Genomic DNA, 20,672 nt, shown 5'->3' on the forward strand with positions numbered 1-20,672 from the left:
ACGACTAGCACAAAAATTAGGTCAGGCCATCCCATTTTCGAAGACGCATCGCGTTCATCTTATCTTTAAATTACGTGGGCCGGCAAGTCTCGTCTGTAACTGTATCTTCTACACGTCAGTATCGATTTGCAATTGAAATAACGCTACGTAAACGTTCTACGGTCAGTGGGCGGTGTGTTGGCCTGGAGAGGAAAAATAGGAGGAGCGTTTGATCGCCGTAGGGAGGGCTGCGCGAGTAAAATATTAATAAGAGACAGTCACCGAACAATACTTGCCGGTACATGGAAACAAGATGTTTTTATTCCAATAGAAATATTGTATTGTAAATTGTACAATATAAATTATGAAATCACTTTGCGTGTTTGCAGTATCGCGTGGATAACAGCGTATAATGAAATTATACATAACTCCTTTACCGTTCTTTATGATGAACTCAATTTTATAAAGCGTTCTATTCACATTACAATATACAATAACTCTTAAGCTCTGATGTGTCTTCCCAAACACTTATCTGCCATTATAAAGGCGGTTATTAGACAGGGTGTATACAGAATACATCAATAATTGAAATAATAATGCTTTTTAAAATTGCAGGAACTAACGTTTGGAGGAGAAAGGCATCGAAACCTGTAGATAAATCGACTGAGACAAATGTTGATTCGCTCGCTGTTCCCTTCGGAATTTCGCAAAGGCGTGGCATGTTGTTTCGCGTTCGATAAGAACGACAAGTTAAATAGCTGGCCAAGAATTATCTGGACGAGTGTGGATAAGAACCGTGCCAGCTTGGTAAGCCACAATTAGCCGATAGCCTGGGAACCAAAGGTCTGCGTATACGTTTCGTACCTCGCCGGACCGAATAGTCTGAAAAAATGCAACCGTACAGGGATCTGAAGCTGAAAATTCTTCCTTGCGCAAATTAGTTCACGAAACTAAGCATAAAACGATGCCACCGATGGAGGCAAGGAAATCAGGTAACCGAACGGAAGGGAGAGGGAACGCGAGCGAGTTAATCTTTCATCGCAGGCGATACTTCCCGCACAAAGGAAACGTAAACGAAGTAATGTAAACGCAAGCCTGCTAATCAGCGCGCAGCTGACACGAAACGCGTAGAAGGTACGTGGTATGTAGCCGGTTGTATCGGTGGGGGGATAAATAGGCGAAGTAAGAAAAGTTTAATCCGCGTCTTTTGCAGAGGCGGTGGGGGCGTCCTCGTGACGACTTGATGAGATAACTTTGCTCGAGTTGTGAAACAACAGGCGTCACGAATACGTGAGCTGCCGCGCGAGGGTGAAACAGGAATCCGTACCTCCTACGCGAAGATGGCGAGCGGTGGATGGAATTAAGGGCCAAACACGCGACCCCTTCGCCATAATGTCGCTTCTAGGTGAATACGACACGCGCGATCGTTCGTGATCCTCTTTCGTGACCGTACTCTATGAATGCGAAGAACAAACATTACTCTCGTGGAATGATGAAAAAATACTTGTTGAAGGTTCTTCAGGAAGGGTTACTTTCTGATTGAAGATGACCTTGTCAGGTTTAACAGATATTAATTGGAACTATCCTCGTTCTTACTAGATTCTGTAGCTCGCTATCTCAACTGTCTACATCGAGTTGCACCGACTAAACGTAAATTCTCTCTTCTCTTTTTTCTGTACAGACAAAGGAAAACATGCTAGCAATCGAGATTGTCTGTGGGCTTTAAAAAACCAGAGGCCACAATGCAGGAAGAGCGATGGTGGCACGAAGATATCGGACTGGTGTGTAATCCGTCGTTTCCAGGACGGCGATTAGGCGGATTAACCGGAGGTCGCGCGAGCTAACGGGGCGACCAAAGGGGTTTCGGGGCGCGTTCGGGGCTGAGGAGGTCACATGACGTGATGTCACGTTACCTGATGGTCGCGGACAGGTGTTTGGGTTCGCACGAGAGCGGAGACTAACCGGTAAGAGTCGCGGGGGCGTGCGCTATCGCGAATCCAGCCGCATAATGATAACGAGCGGTCGACAGAGCGAGGAGAACGTGGTTCGTAATGTCGGGATAGGCCTCTTCGATTATTCGTGTTTCTCTAGAAGAACCTCAGGCTTGATAGAATCCATTAGCAGTCTTGCGTTCCACTAGCATCGCTTCAGGAAACGATTATTATTGTGAAATAATAATTGTTTGAGTTTCGTCGATATCATTATAGATAAACGATCATGGAACAATAATTGGTTCGTTCTGGAAAAGGGAGAAACGTGGAAAAATAAGAAAGAAGAGCGATCTGTTTAAAAGTGGGCCTGAGCATGATTCATTTTAGTTCTTACTGGTACACCTGGCGAACTTGTAGCGGCTAAACTGTTGTTCCTAAGACACCTGTGCCGCCGCCTCGTGAGATCTCGGCCACATGGTCGGGGGCCGCATCACCCTTCAACGCCAAATTAGATATTACGATAACAAATGGCGTTATTTAACCCGCGCTGCGTCTCCCCCCGTGTTAAATTTGAACAGGCAATATTATCTCCACGCCGCTCGTCTCCCTCGTTTCGCGTACGAAAACGACACGCTACACCGTAAATCACCGTCGCGCCTGCAACCTTCTTTCGAATAATTACACTTCTGCTGTTAACGTCGAACTTCCGTCGAAGAAACGAAGAAGAAAGTAAGATTTAAGGCGATTAGCTGGGTAGTTTATGGGGCAGATGGCGAAAAGGGAACCGTCTATATCTACTTATGCATGAAATCTTCGTTAGATGCGATCCGAGTGATCTGGCGCGGTGTTAAAACAATGAGAAGCTCGTACGGCAAGGGGTGTTAACAGTGAAAACTTTGGCGAACGAATTGCTAGTATGATTAATATACCCTGATCGATCTGGGCCGATCATGTTCCACGATACAAAGCTATAGACACGCGAAGGTCGAAGGACCTGGTTGCCCTATTGCAGCACCGTTAACTACCGCAAAAGGCAATCGATCTTTTGACCATTAATTGCCATCCACGTCGAGCGAGCAATGACGGTTGCAACATTGATGAGGCGGAATAGAAACAGTTTCAAGTTCCGAGTCGTGCTCATCAATGTTGCAGCTCCCAGGAATACGTTCGCCTGTCGCGGTCGTCTAATTTACTTCATAATAATTACCGACACATTAAACATTTGTAGGTAACATGAAAGTGTCAGCTGTCGATTGTCCCAGGGACATTAGAAACGAGCGCCCGGTCTGCACTGAGAATGTTTCAGTGTTCTATAGCATCAAGAGTGTACGAAAACACAGCTATAGACGATCAAAACAGAGAAGTAGCCGTAGAAAAGTTTGCTACAAGATGAAGGAGAATTATTCTAGTATGCTTTCAAAGAATTACAGTAGGTAGTCACTATCAGTTTCAAGCTTCAGTAATAGAAGAGTTTAAGTCTGTTTGATAATACTCTTTTTATTATTAAACAATGAATGTATAATTTATTTTAAGTGGAATACGTAAAGAATATTTAACACTATATCTATTTCATGAAATTTTTTCAGATTGGCTAATTGTTAGAGAACAAGTGTATAGAGGATGGTCTGTTTGTTATTCGAGGACGATTTATGGCAGGGACTCATCCTGTATACGGCCATTAAGAGTAGATGAGCAGTCCAGATGTTTAGAAATGAAAGGAATAGGAATTCTTTGCCTTGGTAAATTCAAGACGTGAAAAATAGGGATACCATTCTTGGAAAAGTTTGGTATACAGTGGGTAAGATGGCATACAGTAAAAACATTGTAAGGAACAGCAGGGATGCATGTTTAAAGTCTTAAAATACCGAATGCGTTTATCTTCTGATTTTCTATATAATACAATCCCGTACTGTAATTTAAAACAACTGTAGGCATTTCTTCATTTTAGGAGACATCAGATTCATAAAGGATTAACTCGAATAACGCATTTGAATGAGAAAAGATGGTTTAGAAACGTGTTTCATAAACAGTAACGTTCGTTAGTAACAACTTTCGACGCAACGTCGATACTAATCTTCTTCATTCAATCATGCAAGATATGAAAAGCCCGACGAGCTATTGTAATAGGCAAATCTACAGATTAGGGTTGTGATATGTGCGTAGGGTTGAGCGATTGGCCAGTCAGGTTGACTTTTGTCGTGCTTGACCATTCGAAATACCAGTCGACTGCTCATCCTCGACGCATGAGGGGCGGAACAATCGTTTGGCGTCGCGACGCGCATGTTCGAAGAGGCGGAACCACCCCTTGTGTCGACGAATTGAAGACCTTTTCAATGGGATGGTGTGCGGTAACGAAGCACGTGACAGACGAACGTCAACAGGCTCTACGGGAAGACGAAGTCGTGGCGAGCAAGAAGTTTCGTCGCGGTGAAGTCGAGCTTCCTCTTGCAACTAGGAGCGAGTCATGTTTCTCGACAAATAAACGTGTACAGCTTCGGTGAATGCAAAGAAATGTAATTTGTGAAACGTTGCGCGAAGAAAACGGAAAAAATTTTGAGCAAGACGACTGTATACGAAAATCAAGCTGTATACGGAATTCAAGATTGATACAGTTGAGAAGAGATTGTAAATTAACGCGAACGATAGAGGAAGTATTATCCATGAGTCATAAAAAATTGCGAGTTTTAATTGATTGGTAGAGAAGTTTGTTGAGGCAGAAGAGATAAAGGAGAGAAGAGACGGATAAGGATCGGAAGGACTTCAGAAGACTTATTGGATAATTGATATCAGACTTCCTTTAATGCTGCTATAAAGGAAAAATGATTTGATCAGATTTAGAAGTGTTATTCGACGTTTTATCAGTGTTCTGGTGCTCCAAAGAATTTGTTTTGAGGCATGAGCTCCCACGCGCATGCAAGAACGATTTGCAGTGGGAATACAGTATCAGGCGCGTTTTCTGCGTTGCATTTATTGGGAGGCTACAACTTGTTTGCATCGACTTCAGGTATTTTAAAGTTTTTTCGACCAAACCTTACCTTTAGCTTCTATTTATTTTTTTTTCAAATTTTGAATGCGCATCTTTGGATGCCAAAATGAAGTTATAACTTTCTATGAAACGGTATTTATATTTCCATACAAGAAGATAGTTTTGTATCATTAAAGTTACGTTAAAATTGTATTCAGCATGTATTTATTACGTTATATTTTGTTTTAATTGATGTAGTTCACAGTTAGATATTTTGTTTAGCTAAAAAACACGTGGTAATAATCAATGTGACGGATAAGTGAACAAGTTGGACGACATGAGCTTCAAACTTGGACGATTTCCAACTGATTTCCAAGTCCTCTGATAGCCGTGATCGTCTAGTGGTTAGGACCCTACGTTGTGGCCGTAGTAACCCAGGTTCGAATCCTGGTCACGGCAATGTGCCAAGACACATTGTCACGGTAGAGGTTTATTTTTTTCATTTTTTACATTTTACTTCTTCTCTATTATTTCTAATCATTCTCGTTACAAAAAATATTTATTTTTCATTGATTACTAGTTCTTATATTCCAGTTTTTCTTTCCCTGTGAAAATATGGATTGTTATTGCAGTATATTTGTGTTACACTGTTATTAACGTTCTATCGTTATGCAAACCAATCTGACTTTACGGTGAAATAACATTTGCAAAGATTAAATGCATAAAATATACACGATAGATTGACAAGGATTTCATGGCTACACGTAATGTTGCTCATTTAAAACATTATGATTGATCGTGTATATGAATCCCCCTAATACAATTAAAATTATCTTTTGTTTTTTAAAGAGTAAAAGATTATTTTTACTTTTATTGCGTTCTACATAATCTGGTATACAATTTCTCATAATATTGTACTATCAGAGAATTCTGCTCTGCCCACGTGTGATAGTAAATAGGACAGAAGAAAAATTTAGTAATTTGTGGAATTAAAAGAAAAAAGTTATTTTGATTACCCCTGGTGGGACTCGAACCCACAATCCCCGGTTTAGGAGACCGATGCCTTATCCATTAGGCCACAGGGGCTGTTGGTAATCCACGACATTTAAAATAAATGTGATCCTGCTACTCTTTAATAAATAGAATGGGTTTATGTGCATATCATTAGTAAAAGACAATATCTTTAATAATAAGTATCTCAAGCAAAAGTTGAATTGCATCAATACGTTGCTCGCAGTTAAATTGGTGGATACACATTTCAAGTTGAAACTGGAGAACAATACATTTCAATATTATATACACACACATGCAATTTATTTTTGAAATTAGCATATTTCTGGTATGAAAGATGACAACACATTATACTAATTTTGCAGACTTGTGCAGATACGAGCCATACAGCTCTAAAGATTATAACTTTGGAAGTGCGGACATTTTAGAAAGTTCTAACACACCAGATGTATCAATCGGTCGAACGTCATCGCCATTAACACCCTCATCTTTGTCAGCCGCGTTTTCACTTCCTGGATCCTTGCTTCAACCACCGTTTATAACCGCAGTACCACCTTTAATGCAATCCATAAACGTGCCGCCAGTATTTTCGAATAATAATTCAAGTGAGTTGATAGTTTTCTATTATTTAGTTTATAAGATAAATAAATAATTTGTTTACATTATGAACTATTTATTTATTATTGAAAAACCTTATTTCAACTGCTTCGGTAGCGCAGTAGGCAGCGCGTAAGTCTCATAATCTTAAGGTCGTGAGTTCGATCCTCACCCGGAGCAATTACTTTTGCATATTTTATGAAATTATGTCTATAATTCTTGTTTTCTATTGTCTTTAACTCCAAGTGATCAATATGTATCAATAAAACAGGTAGAATGGTAAGTCGGCACTTTTTGGGCACAAATAACGTTACAAGTGTATACAGACGACCCAGAAGCGAGAAAAAGCCGATTCCAGACGAACAAAAAGACGAAAAATATTATGAAAGACGGAAACGTAATAATCAAGCTGCAAAAAAGTCTCGTGACGCTCGCAAAATTCGAGAAGATCACGTGAGTAGAAGTTTGCATGTTATTACCTAGAAGCATAATATAATATGTATTATTATTAAGGAAATAAAATATTCAAATATTGCGTAATAAATTATTATAAAAAGAATGGAATTTTATATCGTGTTATTGTAACTGTAGTAACTGTAGTGTATAGTAAACAGATAATTCTATTCTAGATTGCATTGCGAGCAACAATGTTAGAACACGAAAATGCAATTTTAAGGGCGCAAGTGATCACGCTTCGAGAGGAAACGCAATGTCTTCGACATATGTTAATCAAACAGCAAGCACCATCATTGCAATCCATTGATCGTTCGATTTCTTCGATAACACCTGTTACATTGTCACCCACCCCCCACTCAGCAGCAACTGTGGATTGTCAGATCTGAAATACATCATTAATAAGAGATCAGTTTATATGAAGTTTCTGACAATCAAATGAACATTATGAATTTGCTCAGTCTGCTGTGTTAGTAATATTACAAATTTATTAAATTTACGTCTAGACAGTTTTCACATAGCGCACGAATAAGCTTTTACTTGCCGTTAACTTAAATAGACGAAAAATTCCGTAATTTTAAAATAACAGTAATTGAAACAAATGTCAAAATTCTTATTTGAATTATTAATTGAAAATCGTTCTGATAGTTTTTTTGTGTGTATATCGTGCAGAAGAAAAACGTATGTGTGATATATAATTCTGTTTTCCTAGATTAAATGTGGATATTAATGTAAATAGGAATAAATGTATTATTTTATCATTGTTGGCAAATTGAAGTCTACACACATTACACATAAAATAACTTTGTTGTTACGTAATGGTTGTTTAAATTAGAATACTTTGTAACATACATATATATATATATATATACAATTGATATAAAAATAAAATGTCAATTGCGACATTGGATTTTCGTGTTTCCACGTTTATCGGATTTGTTATCCGATTTGTTATGATAAACGTTAATATTCGAAGGGAATTTGAGAGCAATTAATTTTGGTACTGAATAACGAAATGAATTTCATAAAAATGAATTCATTAGGAGGTGCTTGATATAACAAATTCATTTGTTACATAACATGAAAACTGTTTCCTTGACTTCAGCAGTGTATAATTAACGCAGAATATCTGTATATCATTAAATCAGTTTCACGTAATCTGCCATCGCGTAATGTTATAATTTGACAACAGACGTTTCAGAGAGTATGCCAATTGTTTATATAACAAATCGGCCATTATAGGTACATAAAATTGTAGGCATTTTGAATATAGTTTGCAGTTCTGTAATGCGAGTAGTTTTCTCTGGCAGTACTAACCGTTAACAAAATATTTCATCGATTATATTTGTTTCCAAACGTAATTGTAGGACTTTTTACTCCAGCTTACTTTTCAAGTAAATTTCATTAAGAAACCTGGTCAGCCTGCAACGCTTTGCATTGTTATTAATGTTTATATTCTATATTATACAACCTAATGCGTTTTATTTTATATTGAACATTTCTTATTGCGCTAGTAATTATTCTGATAAATTCAAAATGCGTCATATATACTTTGTACCCAACGGTTTCGTTTCAGAGGTGAACTATAGAATTTCTGTTGGTCAGCTTGTTTGGCTGTACATACGGATCTCACGTAGTGTTTTATTCTTGAGCACAGGCATTTGAAGAAGAAGATCGATATTTCCGATGCAGACGACATTCTGCGTTTTTCATTGTTTATGTCTCGGGGATTTTGCGTCTTTCTAATATTTCTCGTGTTTGTCATTTCATAATTATTGTGTGCGTGTCGTTCAAATCGTGCGGATGAGCTAACCAAAGCCTAAGGGTCAAACTCGTTCAAGTATTGTTTGGTTATTTGAATCATCGGTGGTGAACAAAAAATGCCACATGCAGGTTTAGCAGCACTGCTCCTTGGAGTCACCGTAGCGACGGTTCTGTATTTTATGTTTGGAAATAACACAGAACAGCCACATTCATACCATAGAAATACGCATAATTATTCACAGTATGTACTCAAATAATATGTAAACAAGTCTTCCGTAATTGACATAAGCAACATCTTTTCTCATTCTAGAAGACAATACTACATAGATGATCCTGACGATTGTCCAATATGTTTGTCATCACTGGCGCATGGAAGCAAATGTATATTAAGGAATTGTAAACATAAGTTTCATAAGAATTGTATTCAGGAATGGAAAACTCAAGCGCAAGGGGTAAGTAATACCAGCGAAACAGATAAACTTTAGGGTTGTAAAAGCTTGTACAATGTCAAATACAATGAAATCGTTTAACATTATCTTACAGCCTCAAGCTTTGTGTCCGATCTGTAGGTCTCCACTTACATAAGACTGCCAAATTTAATACTGAATATGTTTCAATTAGTATGCGTTTTTGTACTCTGTTGAAACTAAAAGATATTTGTTACACATAAAATTCACATTATAATTAAATTTTTCATAAATTGATATAAGATAATTCAACATGACATAGTATATTCTTTGGAAGATAAAACAACCGTTAAGAAGTTCAGAGGTCTGAATTAAACAAGCATTATTTTTACAACATAAGTTTTGTTGTTTTGTTTTGTATTAACAACAATGTTACAATTTTAATAATTTTCTATGATACATACTTTACATACATTGTTACTATAAATATTTTGCACCGTTATTAATATTCTAACATCAGATTTTCAACATCACATAAAATACATTATAAAAAGAGTGAGAATTTTATTAAATTAGTTATGAAAGTGTGCTTGTATATATCAGATCATTTAAGTAGAAACACATTACTTATAATGTAAAACTTCACTGTGTAAACAAATAATAGTCTAATGTTTGTGTTATGATTAATATTCTTATTGTTAGAAGCATTATTATATTCTTTGATTAAGGTATTATAAATTTACCTCGCGTTTTTACTTATCAGGATAAAGCATATTCTGCTCTTATCTTCTTTTTGATCATAATCAATAAAAACAATTGTAATAAGTATCTAGAATGTTAGTTTCTATTGCGCTTTTGTTCCAAAATGATAAGATTGTTACACGAAATTGTAAAATTGTTGAAAATATTATCGAAACAGTCATAGATTTACGTTTGCCTTTATGCGTGGATGATGATTATAACTATCATGAAATTACGATTAACGATATCTGCCGAAATAATTCATTCGTGTTTAAATCTTCATGAACTCTTTAGTCAACTCTCGTAGTATGTAGGATTAAATTGAATTGAACTGTAAAAATTTCCAACAGACAGTGTGATATTTGAACGCAATAGTTGTTAATTTATGGATATAAATAGATGCAGCTAATATCTTTAAAAGTGCGTGATCAAAAATGTAAATACGGCGTGTAGAATATGCTTCTCTATTAAAAGCGATTAAAATAAGTGAACGTAAAAATGAATATAATTGATTATAAATGATTTTGGTAGATGTAATTTCTTAGCAATAAATAACAGTTATAAAAAAAATTAATTTCCGTTTACTCTGCGTTTACATTAGCGTATTAGAAATGTTGCAATGCTGATGCGCACAACACTCGTCCTTGACAGTGTGCGATTTACGGAAGTGAAAGTACTGTCAGAATATCTTTGACGAGATATTACAGTAATTTCATGTCGTGCATGACGCTTACGAAACCTAACATTTCTTTGATTAGGAAAAAACAATAATAGTAGATATAAAAAAGAAATTAGTTACGAAGGGATTAAAAATACTACGTACGTGCAAAAATGACAAAAGAGGGTATGCATATCGTTTTATAATTATGCCAAGTACGCGGGGAACGCTTTCCTTTTCACTAACGCAAATGGTCCTCGTCATTTTCGATTCACTCGATTTGCGTCCCTTTCGCAACCGTGACCATAATTCATCGTTACTTTCTATTCTTTGTATCGTCGTTTCACGTCAACAGTTCTATATGCATAATCTATCTCGATTAGCCTTTCATTCACGAGTGAATTCTGAAATAATGAAAATTATATATCCTTTAGAATCGTACTTTATTACGTGATAAAGTTTCGAAAATAAAAGTTCTACAAACGTGTAATTTTTATGAGAAAGTAAACGAAGAAAATCCCGCGATTGAAACTTAGGGAAGACATTGGCTCGGATATTAACACCGACCTATGATAATATTGCTATGATATTACAATGAAGACATCATTTTTATCGATTAATATTTTTCCGTATATGATATAAATGATACAGATAATAATAGCGTAAAGAGTACTCACACGTGCGCACACGCTTGTGAACGTGATGCTTGTTTCAAATGAAAAGCGCGCGAGAGGGTTAATACGTTACGTTCGCTGTTTCCCTCGGCATCCTCGTAACAGCGTGCACGATGGCTGTAAGCGACTGTAATCTTTGTCCAGTGAGCGGCACGGGGAATGTAGGAAACCGGTCAGTTACCCGAGAAACACTCTAGCTGGTAGCAGGACGATCTGGTGCCGCCGATCGTTAACCTCAAAGTTCTCTGTGACGTTCTGTGCCCGGTGTGGTCCACAGCAACGGCGGTGATCTATGGGGATACAAAGGTGGCGGGAAATGGCGCGGCAACGATGACTGGCGGTTAAAAAATCTCGACTTCCGCGGCTTTTCCGGCGCCCGATTATCAAAATGCGCGAACAGATCGAATACGATGCAGTGTCTGCTGTTGATTCTGTGTATCATTCGCATGACCGTCACTTCGGAAACCGCCGACGAAGAACGAGGTAAGAAATTGTCATTTCCGGTGGTTCTTTTTTGTATCCGGTTACTGTTACGATAATCATTGATCGTTGGAAGTTAATACCAACGACACTCTTCAGGTGCTATTTTAGTTTGCATTCACATTTGTATTCTACGCTTCCGGTTTCGACGGATTAAGAGTAAGTCGTGTCAGAGCGGAAGGAATTGGGTTCCGTATTATTAATATTAACGGTCTCTTAACAGACCAAGTTAATCTCGTGACCATCGGATATTACTTTTCCGCAATTTTTCAAATTTTTTTGATTACGTTTGAAGGTATAACGGACATAAGGTGCAAGAAGGCCGTGTAACGAAATTTAATGGCGCACGGAATGCTTCTATTAAAACGTTCTTTATCGTTCTACAATCAGAATATGATTGCTATGCGAAACAAGTTTGACTTCTTGCTGTTTCGATCCTTACGGGTTCGCGCCGTAATTCCAATGTATGTAATGGCAATTATGTAATTGTAGCATTTCTAAGGGATTAGCTGTGATTTTAGTGCACGCGAAGGGGCTTCCGATCGGTCGATTCACGAATTACCGGAAGAATGTTTACTACGTATAAAGGCAAGTTTGCAGAAGTGGCACCAAAACGTCTTGAATCGGGACACAGCCTCCACGGTGGCCGATTAAGCTGAGAGTGTGTTGGATTAACGGTGAAATTGTTTCGTCGGACGGCCAAGCGAATTATTGCGACGTAGTTAGCGTGAACGTGTTAACGCGCGTGGACAACGATCGTGCTCCTTTTAGATCGACGCGATCTATTTTCAAGGGAACAAACCTGGCGAACCGTGGATCGCTGCGAGGCTGAAAATCGATCGCCCCATTTCTCCGGACCGGTTTCACGATTGTCAAGCAGGCCAAAACGAGTTTCCATTAATCTTCGCCCCATATTACACGCATACGTAGACGATAATGAAACGAATTCCATCTCGGTCAACTAGCGCCCCTGTGACGTTACTTCTTTTTCTAAGGAAAGTCCGTTCCAGTAGTTCCCATTATGAAATTCGCACTTCCTCTTCCTTATAATATGCTGATATACGTTGAAAATGTTAGGGATGTCCATGATGTATAACTGCACGGATTTACTTTAAACGATTCCTCTTTGTACTACAATGATCCGAGCATCAATGGTCTCTCTGCAAAAAGTTTAAGTAGGTAAATTATTTGTGGGGACTGTAAACGGGATTGTGTGGTTATCGCGGTGAAAAAATCTTGTACGTAAAGTACTGCCGTCTAACAGACGAATAGCAATTAAGTTATCTCGCTCCGGTCTAGGTAAGCAGATAATTAACTTGATGACAACGTAAGCTTGCACTGAAGTAGGCTCGACCAGAAACCCGTTCCTCTTCGCAGGCACCTCTTTAATTGCGGAAGTATAATGGGATACGTAGCGTAACGCCAAACATGGTAAGGCCGTGTCGATTCAACATAATAATTATAGCTCCGACCCGAGGACACGGCCGAATCCACACGTGGATAACAGTGAAAGTTTTCTCTAAAGCTAAAGTAAAAAAGAATTCGTTGAATTTTTTACGTGAGATTTCGAATCGTCACGATTTTAAAATGTGTAACGAGATTTGGAGTCCTTTCAGCACCTCGGACGTCATCTTAAACGGTGTTAACTGTTTGACGAAGATTCAAATGTGGGTGCGCGTGGGCCGAAGGCGGACATATTCGCATAACGCAAAGAAAGCGGAATCCGTCTAGGCTTTTCCTTTTTTCTACCTAAATATATGTAGCACATGCTGATACAGGCATCTCGGAGGAACTAGCTTTCTAATAAATATATTATGTTATTGTCGGCGATGTCATTAGCTTCGTTAGCCGTCATCAACGGGCGCGCGCGCGCAACATTGTGCTTATTCCTTTGCGTTTCTCTTTTAGATCGAACATATAAATGATCTCACAGAAACTATAGGCTATCCTTTACTTTCAACTTTGTACGCACATTACACGGATCATTTGGCGCTTCCCTCATTATGTTTCATCTACGGATAATGACCCCGTAATCTTTTTTCCTTTTATTGCGATAAATTTATTGTTCTTATAGTTATATGGCATTCAGGGTTATATTACGATTCGTTTGTAATTGTAGTACTGTACCATAGTATTGTAATTAATTTACCTAATAATAACATTGTGCAGCCTCCGATGTAGTAATTGAATTTCAGTAAAAGGACTAGTACGCAACTGGGCACCTCTAGTATGGCTAGCACCTGGCGAGCTCTTTTTGCCTCTTGGTGTACCTGAGTTCCTCGACAACATGCAGCCTGATGACGATTATCTTCGCACCAAAATCGACGTAGGTAAATGACAAACGATAAAGAAATGGGAAAAGACGATGAGATCCAAAAGATGTGCGAAACATGTGTGTTTTTTTATTAGTCAATCAATTGACGGGATATACTTGCTTTTACCTTGGACAGAAACATTGTTGAGGAATCAGTCGTCGTTTCTGTACGGCCGGAAACCAGCCGGCGCGGTGCCGATTTACGCTGTGGTCCACAACTGTGCTGTTCCAGTCGCTTCTACGGATTTGATAAATTTAAAGAACGTCAGGGACGAACGAAAGTCGCTAAGAAAGGGGGACGAGATGCTGATAGCATCAAGGAACGCGCTGCAGATTGATGATCTCGGATCCACCATGATTCTCACCAACGATCTCCCAAGGAAGATTTGGAAGGGCAGTTCTAAACAGAGTTTGGAGGTAAATAGGACAAAGATTAAACGATAACTTTACTTAGAGTTATTTTGAAAGTTTTCTGTGCCTGAATTTAAACAGGCACTATTAAAATGTAGATTAGAATTTCTTGGAATGCTCTAATGATGTTGATGTACAGTTACTGGAGGTTGTTGATTAGTCAATCGGATGGTCGTTTGCAGAAACCCAGTGATTTTGAGAAAAATAAGAAAAAAGGGACCAGGTCCCGGAAGCTACACTTTCACGTGACCTATTGGATGTTCTATCCGTTCAGCGAGGGAAAGGCAGTCTGCGTTCTGGATCTTGGATTTTTTGGTAGCTGGCCGATACCCACGGTGGGCGGGATGTGCCTCGGAATGCTTAAGGAATATGGCAATCACGTGGGCGATTGGGAGCATATGAGTCTTTATTTCAAGGTAGATCAGCTCATGTTTGCTCTGCTTATCTAAATCAAATTAAGTTGTACATTTTGAATGTGTTATGTATCTTTAATGTGTTACAAATCAACCAAAAGTAGTATTTTGAAGTTATATCAAAGAATATTACTATGTTTGCTTACGTAAAACTATATATTTTTGAAATTCAGGATACCGATTATCCATCAGCCATGTACGTATCCGCACATGACGCTGGCGCGTTCTATCGGTACGATCTGCGAAGCGGAACCTTCGTTTACGAGAGTCAAGAGACGCGGAAGGGTATTTTTCAGAAACCCATATTCCCTGAAAGAGTTTTCACTGCTGGTGGCTCCCATCCAATTCTGTTCAGTGCACGAGGCTCGCACGGACTCTGGACGGCGCCAGGGAAGCACAAATTCGTCAGATTACCTCGTCTCTACGATGAAAGCGGGTTTGGCACCGCGTGGCCTACGTGGAAAAAGATGGAATGGCTTCTGAAAGAGGACAATAGCATCTTACCCAGCTGGATGACTTTCAAGGGCAAGTGGGGTAATCCTAAAAGTAACTGTCATCCTTTGGCCAGGCTTGGTTTCAACATTTGTGAGTTCGTTGACGGACCAACCGGTATTCCTATGAAACCGTCGAGCTTTCAGTGCTGATGATTTTGTCAGTAAATCTTCAAGCTGTTCGCTAGTGTCGTCTACGCTGTAGTTTGACATTGTACGTTTTCAGTTGGATAAGAACATGATTAACTGAGATGGAATAAAATTATTGGTAATAACAAATTTTATATTATCCTACTAGGTATGCATATTGCTAAAAAGAATTTTATTATACAACCATTTGTATTAGCTGCAACAGTTAGGAAGAAAACATTTCTAGCTAGTAAAATGCATACTAATAAAATACAAAATGGGTAGAAATGATCATTTGTTTAGAATCAGTTGGTTAATGAAAGCTGTACCTTTTGTTACAGTACTATCAACTGTTCTAATTATTTTTAATTGAAAAGGGAGGGAGCACTAATTCAACGGCTTTGCATAGCCAATTAATTTTTAACGAACTATAGTTTGAAGCAATGATGCAAATGACAGGGTTTAATATGAGGTGATTGTTAATTAAAAAAAAAATTTAATTCGTTGAAGTCGTTCATTTTAATAACTCGTGTCAGCTTAGCAAGGAAAATAGAAAACAGCGTCGTCATTCGCGAAACTTGCTTTTGATTAATAATATCCTTATCGTTTAAACTCTATGCTCGTTGTAAAACGATAATAAAATACAATTTTGTCATTACAAGTAGATTGACGATAGACAGTAAAAGGTGTAATAGATTTTTTATACGTATAGGCATTGCGTGATACGTTCTCATGTAAGAAGGAACAGTAGGCAAATGCGGTACTTAGCGGTTACTTGTAATTATACACATATATCACGGGGTGATTCTTAGAAAAAGACCAACGAAAGGAACACTTTATCTCTCACCTCGAAGTCATTCTTAGAATGGTCTTTGATGCAAGAGAAAAAGAAGTTCTATGCTTGGTCGAGTAGGCCTATGCACTAGGGCCGACATTGCAATAAATTCGAAGAGAAGCTCTTTTTCGTTTTACTGAACACCGCATATTTCAAAAGTTATATTAGAGTGCAGTTTGAAATAGACCGTGTGTGTTAGACTCATGTTCCGACAGATAAAACATTCTTATGCTATGTTTGAAACTGAACGCGAGTGCATTCTCTTACGTCTACAACGGTGATAGTTTGCTAAATTGACTGCAACGAGCGAGTTTGACCGTGATGCAATCCTTTTGCTTAGCACGATTAAAATTCGACACAAGGAACATTTTTCGTGCGTCAGTTTCATCTCTGCGGCATTGCTCGTTCTGAACTAGAATATACTTGTCGTAATTCCTTGTCGCGTCTCTCGTGCTCTCAGAATTTGTTCGGATTTTGTTGGCTCTGCAAATTCAACGATGCCCTCAACGTTGTACCCAGGACCTGCGGAAAAAAGCACTCGACTCTTAGATATTCGAGCAACAATATAGGTATCAATGAGATCTACTCGGAGACCTCGTCCTCGTTAGATCGCTCCACCGCGACGCTGCGTATTCCGTTCCTGAGCATCGGGGTGCCCTTGTCCTTTCCCAAGACCCGTGCATTCAGTTGTACGTGCAATGGTGTTCCTGCTTTACAGCACATTAACTGCACCTCTTCCTTTAGAACTTTCTCTTTATACGCCAGCAATTCTACCTTTAACCTATTGCGAAAATTAAAGGTAATTGCAATTGAGATTAGCAAAACTCTGTAGTTAAAAATTATAGCTTATTCGTCATCAAGACAAAATTTGACTGCATTCTTCAACAGATCGTTTACCTTAGGCCTTCTTTTTCTTGTGCCAGATCTATAATGTGGCAATTGGGGTTATGATTTCCGGCGATTATTGCTGGTGCCGTACCGCCTCGATCCTTGTGGGTGCATAGATTCCAAGGAATCGAGAATTCCAAGTGGTACCTATAGAAAACAAGGAAATGTAAATTTTATTTAAAAAGTATCATCGATCGAAAAAAAATAATTTCTATTAATCTATTTAATATAACCTGTGATGAAGCTGTAAGAATCCAAGATGAGCGTCTATTTGCCCATGTCGTTGCGGTTGTATCATGATATTGTTGTCTTTCCCGAGACCGATACTTCCGCTGAAGTGTACATGATGCTCTAAACGTGATTTATAATAAGGAAAACAACACACGCATTGTATAACTTGTGCAAATATATGTATATATACATAGTTTGGTTTTTTCCCGAACTACTAATCAGCAAACAGTTCCGAGAAAAGGATCTCTTCTTTACTTTAATTCAATAAAATGTAAACGAGTTTACTTATAGTGATGCACAGTATCAACATAATGTGAATACTGCATCAGGTATTAATTTAATACAATGATATTCCTTTACAATAATATATAAATATATATATACATCATGCGTAATATCTATAGCTCGAACGTTTAAACAAACCTTTGCGAATTGTAAAATATTACAAGATGAAAGAACCGATTGACCGGACGAGTTAATAAAAGATTAAAGAACTAAACGAGCTGGTTTTAACATATACATAAAGTAAACGCGAAGAAGCTTTGAAAAGGGGAAAGAAAAAAGTACGATAAAATTCTTTCGAGTGAATTAAGAATACAAAATTCGTTCAATAGCAAGCACGTTCGAAGTGGCGCGCTTTTAAATGACCCAATTAAGAGTACATCCTAACCTAATACACCAATTATTGACTAGGTCCGGATAAACTATCAGAACGTGTTGCTTTAAATAAAAATTGCAACCTTTGATGATACATCATTCATTTAAAACATTAATTAACTGATACTTGTCAAATATTGATTATACACGGTTGCACAAAAGAATACAGAGGGAGACGAATTTCAATTCTGATAACAATGAACGTATAAGGCGATGATCATTACTTGTGTATGAAATGATATTATTTTACCTTTATCTCCCATATTTTATAAGGCAGTGTATCAGTTTTACTTTCATACTACACACAACTAATTTAATATTCCGTAATGCAACGGCTAAGCTATTCTACAGTGTATTGGTGCATATATATTACTTGTGCATAGACGGTCAAACGCATAGAATGGTTGAACACCTTGATACTGGTGGCAGCACTGTCTTTTTATCATCCGAGAATTCCATTTTCATATTTCTCTTCGCGCTGCATTTTACCTTACGAGGGCTGTAAAATAGTTTTAAACAAATAAGTCTCTTTAGTATTAAGAAAAAAAATCTTTTGTAATAGTCTGTGCCCAAATCAACAAAAATTACTTTACATATAAAAATAGCATAGAAAATTGAAACAATAATGATATCTGCAACAAAAATTCAACCTTGATCTGCGACTTTACGATATGTAATACCTAAAACACATGAACGATAACGTTATCCATGTCGTTAGATGTAATATGTTATTCCTTGGAAATTTCGGAAAGCTTTTAGTTAAGAAAAGAGAAATCTTACCATTTCTTTTTAACAAGTATTTAGCGTAAAAATGTCGATTCAATTATCTCTAAATACAATGATCAAATATAATCTTCAATTATGTTTTGATAATTGTGATCTCCAATTGTGATCATTGTACACATGTTCTTGCATCTGTCTGTTCTTCTAATCACTTCTGCTTCAACTAATACATCAATAAGTTAGGATAACATTCTGCACAAAACAAGACGTTTTCTGAAATAAAAACAGTAAACATTAATGATTAAAATTATATTGTTGAAAAGTTTGATTGATGATTGTCAAAAGTTATCAGCATGATCACAGTAGAAGACAGTTGTGAGAATATAAATTTGGAAAAATTGTATAATTTTCATTGAAATCTTAATTACTTTCTTAATTACCCTTAATTATATAACCGTGTAATTATTGTATTGCAATTTAGTGGAGTCTACCATAATAACAACGACGTCAAGATTAAAGCAATGGAGTATAATTGTGTTCCTTCGAATTTACATATAAAGATTCTTCGAAACATTATGCAATACTTTATAGTCAAAGAATTAACACTGTGTCATTAAATTACAATGACAATTTTATAATTTATTAAACTTAATCAAATTCCGTTTTCTCCAGTCGCCAAGAGATGTTGGTATATTTATTATTGTATCTATTATCTCTCCCTTGCAATTGCTGACCCACGAGAAATCGCTTCGAACTTGCTTTATCGCCTCTCGCATTTCACTCTGCAATCATATGCATAGAAATAACACATTATTATAAAATTCTACAATTGTAATAAAAAAGCTGCTTTTCAGTGATATCCAATGTATAGTTGCACTCGTTATCACTGTTGTGTAATAGTAGAGTTACTTAATTTTTAATTACACACTAGTACACATGTATATAATGCATAACGAAAATATCTTCACAAGTTTAAAATGTACAGGCTGTCCGATGTTATTCAAAGATGTTCATGTTAATTGCTTTAGTTATGGTTGCTTAAGTTTCAAACATACATTGACTTTCTGTTATTGGCGTCGTTTTAACAAATAAAGTATCGTGTGCGTAGTACAAACTGACTAATAATCATCTTGCGACTAATTTTTGCGAGAGAAAAATAAGGATCCGTGTAACACGTTTTACTTATATTTCTGTCTCGACTAATTAAAGTTCATAATTGATTCTGCAAAGTGATCGCTGGATTTTTCCTGGGTATCGTGTTACATGATCAAACTTCACCGTGACCTTCATATAGACGAAGAAAAATGGAAAACTGCCGCCTTCTACTCGCCAAGGTGTGCACACAAGAATATAAGATCTGTGGGCGAATGGTAATGAATTATTGATATTACTCTAGGCGATTTGCTGGCGGTTACATAAATCAAGTTGCCTTCTTATTTTGGCAAACGTAAAAAAAATTTTGAATGATGGGTTGTTTCTTATAATATTCCTTCCTGAATATTAATAGCGCAATTTACATATTATATGAGTAAATTTAGGAGTTAAATCTGTCTGAATTTCTAAAATTAGTATTAGGCCATATAACTATATAGTATTTCATTTTTGGAAAGATCAAATCATCGAATTGGTCAGTTTGTTTTCCTAGTAATTCATGTAATTAATTTGCAACTTAAAATTACGATTTTCCCAATTAATTATATATAAATTCCCGTTTTACATTCTATATTTAGTCGCGAATTAACGATTCGATCAAACTCAGGACAAGCAAACTCCGTACCGAAGTTATAAATTTCAATGTTATTTATCACACAGCAACAGCTCCAATATCGAGTATTTCCAAGAAAATTCCAAGACAAATCGTGCTGTGATTTGCTAAATGCATGAATCATTTTTATATCTTATATTTACGGAACTAGCTTC

The 20,672-nt window shown here is 37.3% G+C and overlaps 4 protein-coding genes and 3 non-coding genes across 10 annotated transcripts; 5 read left to right on the top strand and 2 right to left on the bottom strand.

Moving 5' to 3' along the window:
• Nucleotides 1–5,262: 5,262 nt before the first annotated feature.
• Trnah-gug (transfer RNA histidin (anticodon GUG)) lies at nt 5,263–5,334 on the top strand. Its single transcript has one exon. It is a non-coding gene; the product is annotated as a tRNA-His (tRNA).
• A 554-nt stretch (nt 5,335–5,888) lies between these two features.
• Trnar-ccu (transfer RNA arginine (anticodon CCU)) lies at nt 5,889–5,961 on the bottom strand. Its single transcript has one exon. It is a non-coding gene; the product is annotated as a tRNA-Arg (tRNA).
• A 262-nt stretch (nt 5,962–6,223) lies between these two features.
• On the top strand, nt 6,224–7,457 carry LOC143428200 (uncharacterized). The gene is made up of 3 exons (XM_076902921.1): nt 6,224–6,491; nt 6,755–6,936; nt 7,113–7,457. Exons 1-3 carry the CDS (start codon nt 6,224–6,226, stop codon nt 7,323–7,325), a joined length of 663 nt encoding a protein of 220 aa, XP_076759036.1. The 3' UTR covers nt 7,326–7,457.
• Trnam-cau (transfer RNA methionine (anticodon CAU)) lies at nt 6,591–6,663 on the top strand. The gene has a single exon. It is a non-coding gene; the product is annotated as a tRNA-Met (tRNA).
• Nucleotides 7,458–8,723: 1,266 nt separating the features above from the next.
• Nucleotides 8,724–9,424, top strand: LOC143428020 (uncharacterized). The gene is made up of 3 exons (XM_076902591.1): nt 8,724–8,941; nt 9,011–9,152; nt 9,244–9,424. The coding sequence occupies exons 1-3, from the start codon at nt 8,817–8,819 to the stop codon at nt 9,283–9,285; spliced, it is 309 nt and encodes a 102-aa protein (XP_076758706.1). The 5' UTR covers nt 8,724–8,816; the 3' UTR covers nt 9,286–9,424.
• Nucleotides 9,425–11,235: 1,811 nt separating this feature from the next.
• On the top strand, nt 11,236–15,606 carry LOC143428316 (uncharacterized). 3 transcript variants are annotated; one of them, XM_076903098.1, is made up of 5 exons: nt 11,236–11,663; nt 13,856–13,990; nt 14,111–14,391; nt 14,568–14,801; nt 14,972–15,606. In XM_076903098.1, the coding sequence occupies exons 1-5, from the start codon at nt 11,591–11,593 to the stop codon at nt 15,440–15,442; spliced, it is 1,194 nt and encodes a 397-aa protein (XP_076759213.1). In that variant the 5' UTR covers nt 11,236–11,590; the 3' UTR covers nt 15,443–15,606. The 3 variants fall into 3 exon arrangements, with proteins under 3 accessions (XP_076759213.1, XP_076759214.1, XP_076759215.1); XM_076903099.1 differs by lacking the exon at nt 11,236–11,663 and adding an exon at nt 12,001–12,586; XM_076903100.1 differs by lacking the exon at nt 11,236–11,663 and adding an exon at nt 12,001–12,321.
• Nucleotides 15,141–18,535, bottom strand: LOC143428318 (adipose-secreted signaling protein). Of its 2 annotated transcripts, XM_076903104.1 has the most exons (6): nt 18,280–18,535; nt 17,375–17,492; nt 17,151–17,288; nt 16,848–17,034; nt 16,677–16,775; nt 15,141–15,277 (listed from the first exon to the last, which is right to left on the bottom strand). In XM_076903104.1, exons 1-5 carry the CDS (start codon nt 18,290–18,292, stop codon nt 16,710–16,712), a joined length of 522 nt encoding a protein of 173 aa, XP_076759219.1. In that variant the 5' UTR covers nt 18,293–18,535; the 3' UTR covers nt 15,141–15,277; nt 16,677–16,709. The 2 variants fall into 2 exon arrangements, with proteins under 2 accessions (XP_076759219.1, XP_076759217.1); XM_076903102.1 differs by lacking the exon at nt 15,141–15,277 and having other exon boundaries at nt 15,914–16,775.
• Nucleotides 18,536–20,672: the final 2,137 nt, after the last annotated feature.

Source organism: Xylocopa sonorina, chromosome 10 (genome assembly GCF_050948175.1).
Source record: "Xylocopa sonorina isolate GNS202 chromosome 10, iyXylSono1_principal, whole genome shotgun sequence".
Taxonomy (NCBI): Eukaryota; Metazoa; Arthropoda; class Insecta; order Hymenoptera; family Apidae; genus Xylocopa; species Xylocopa sonorina.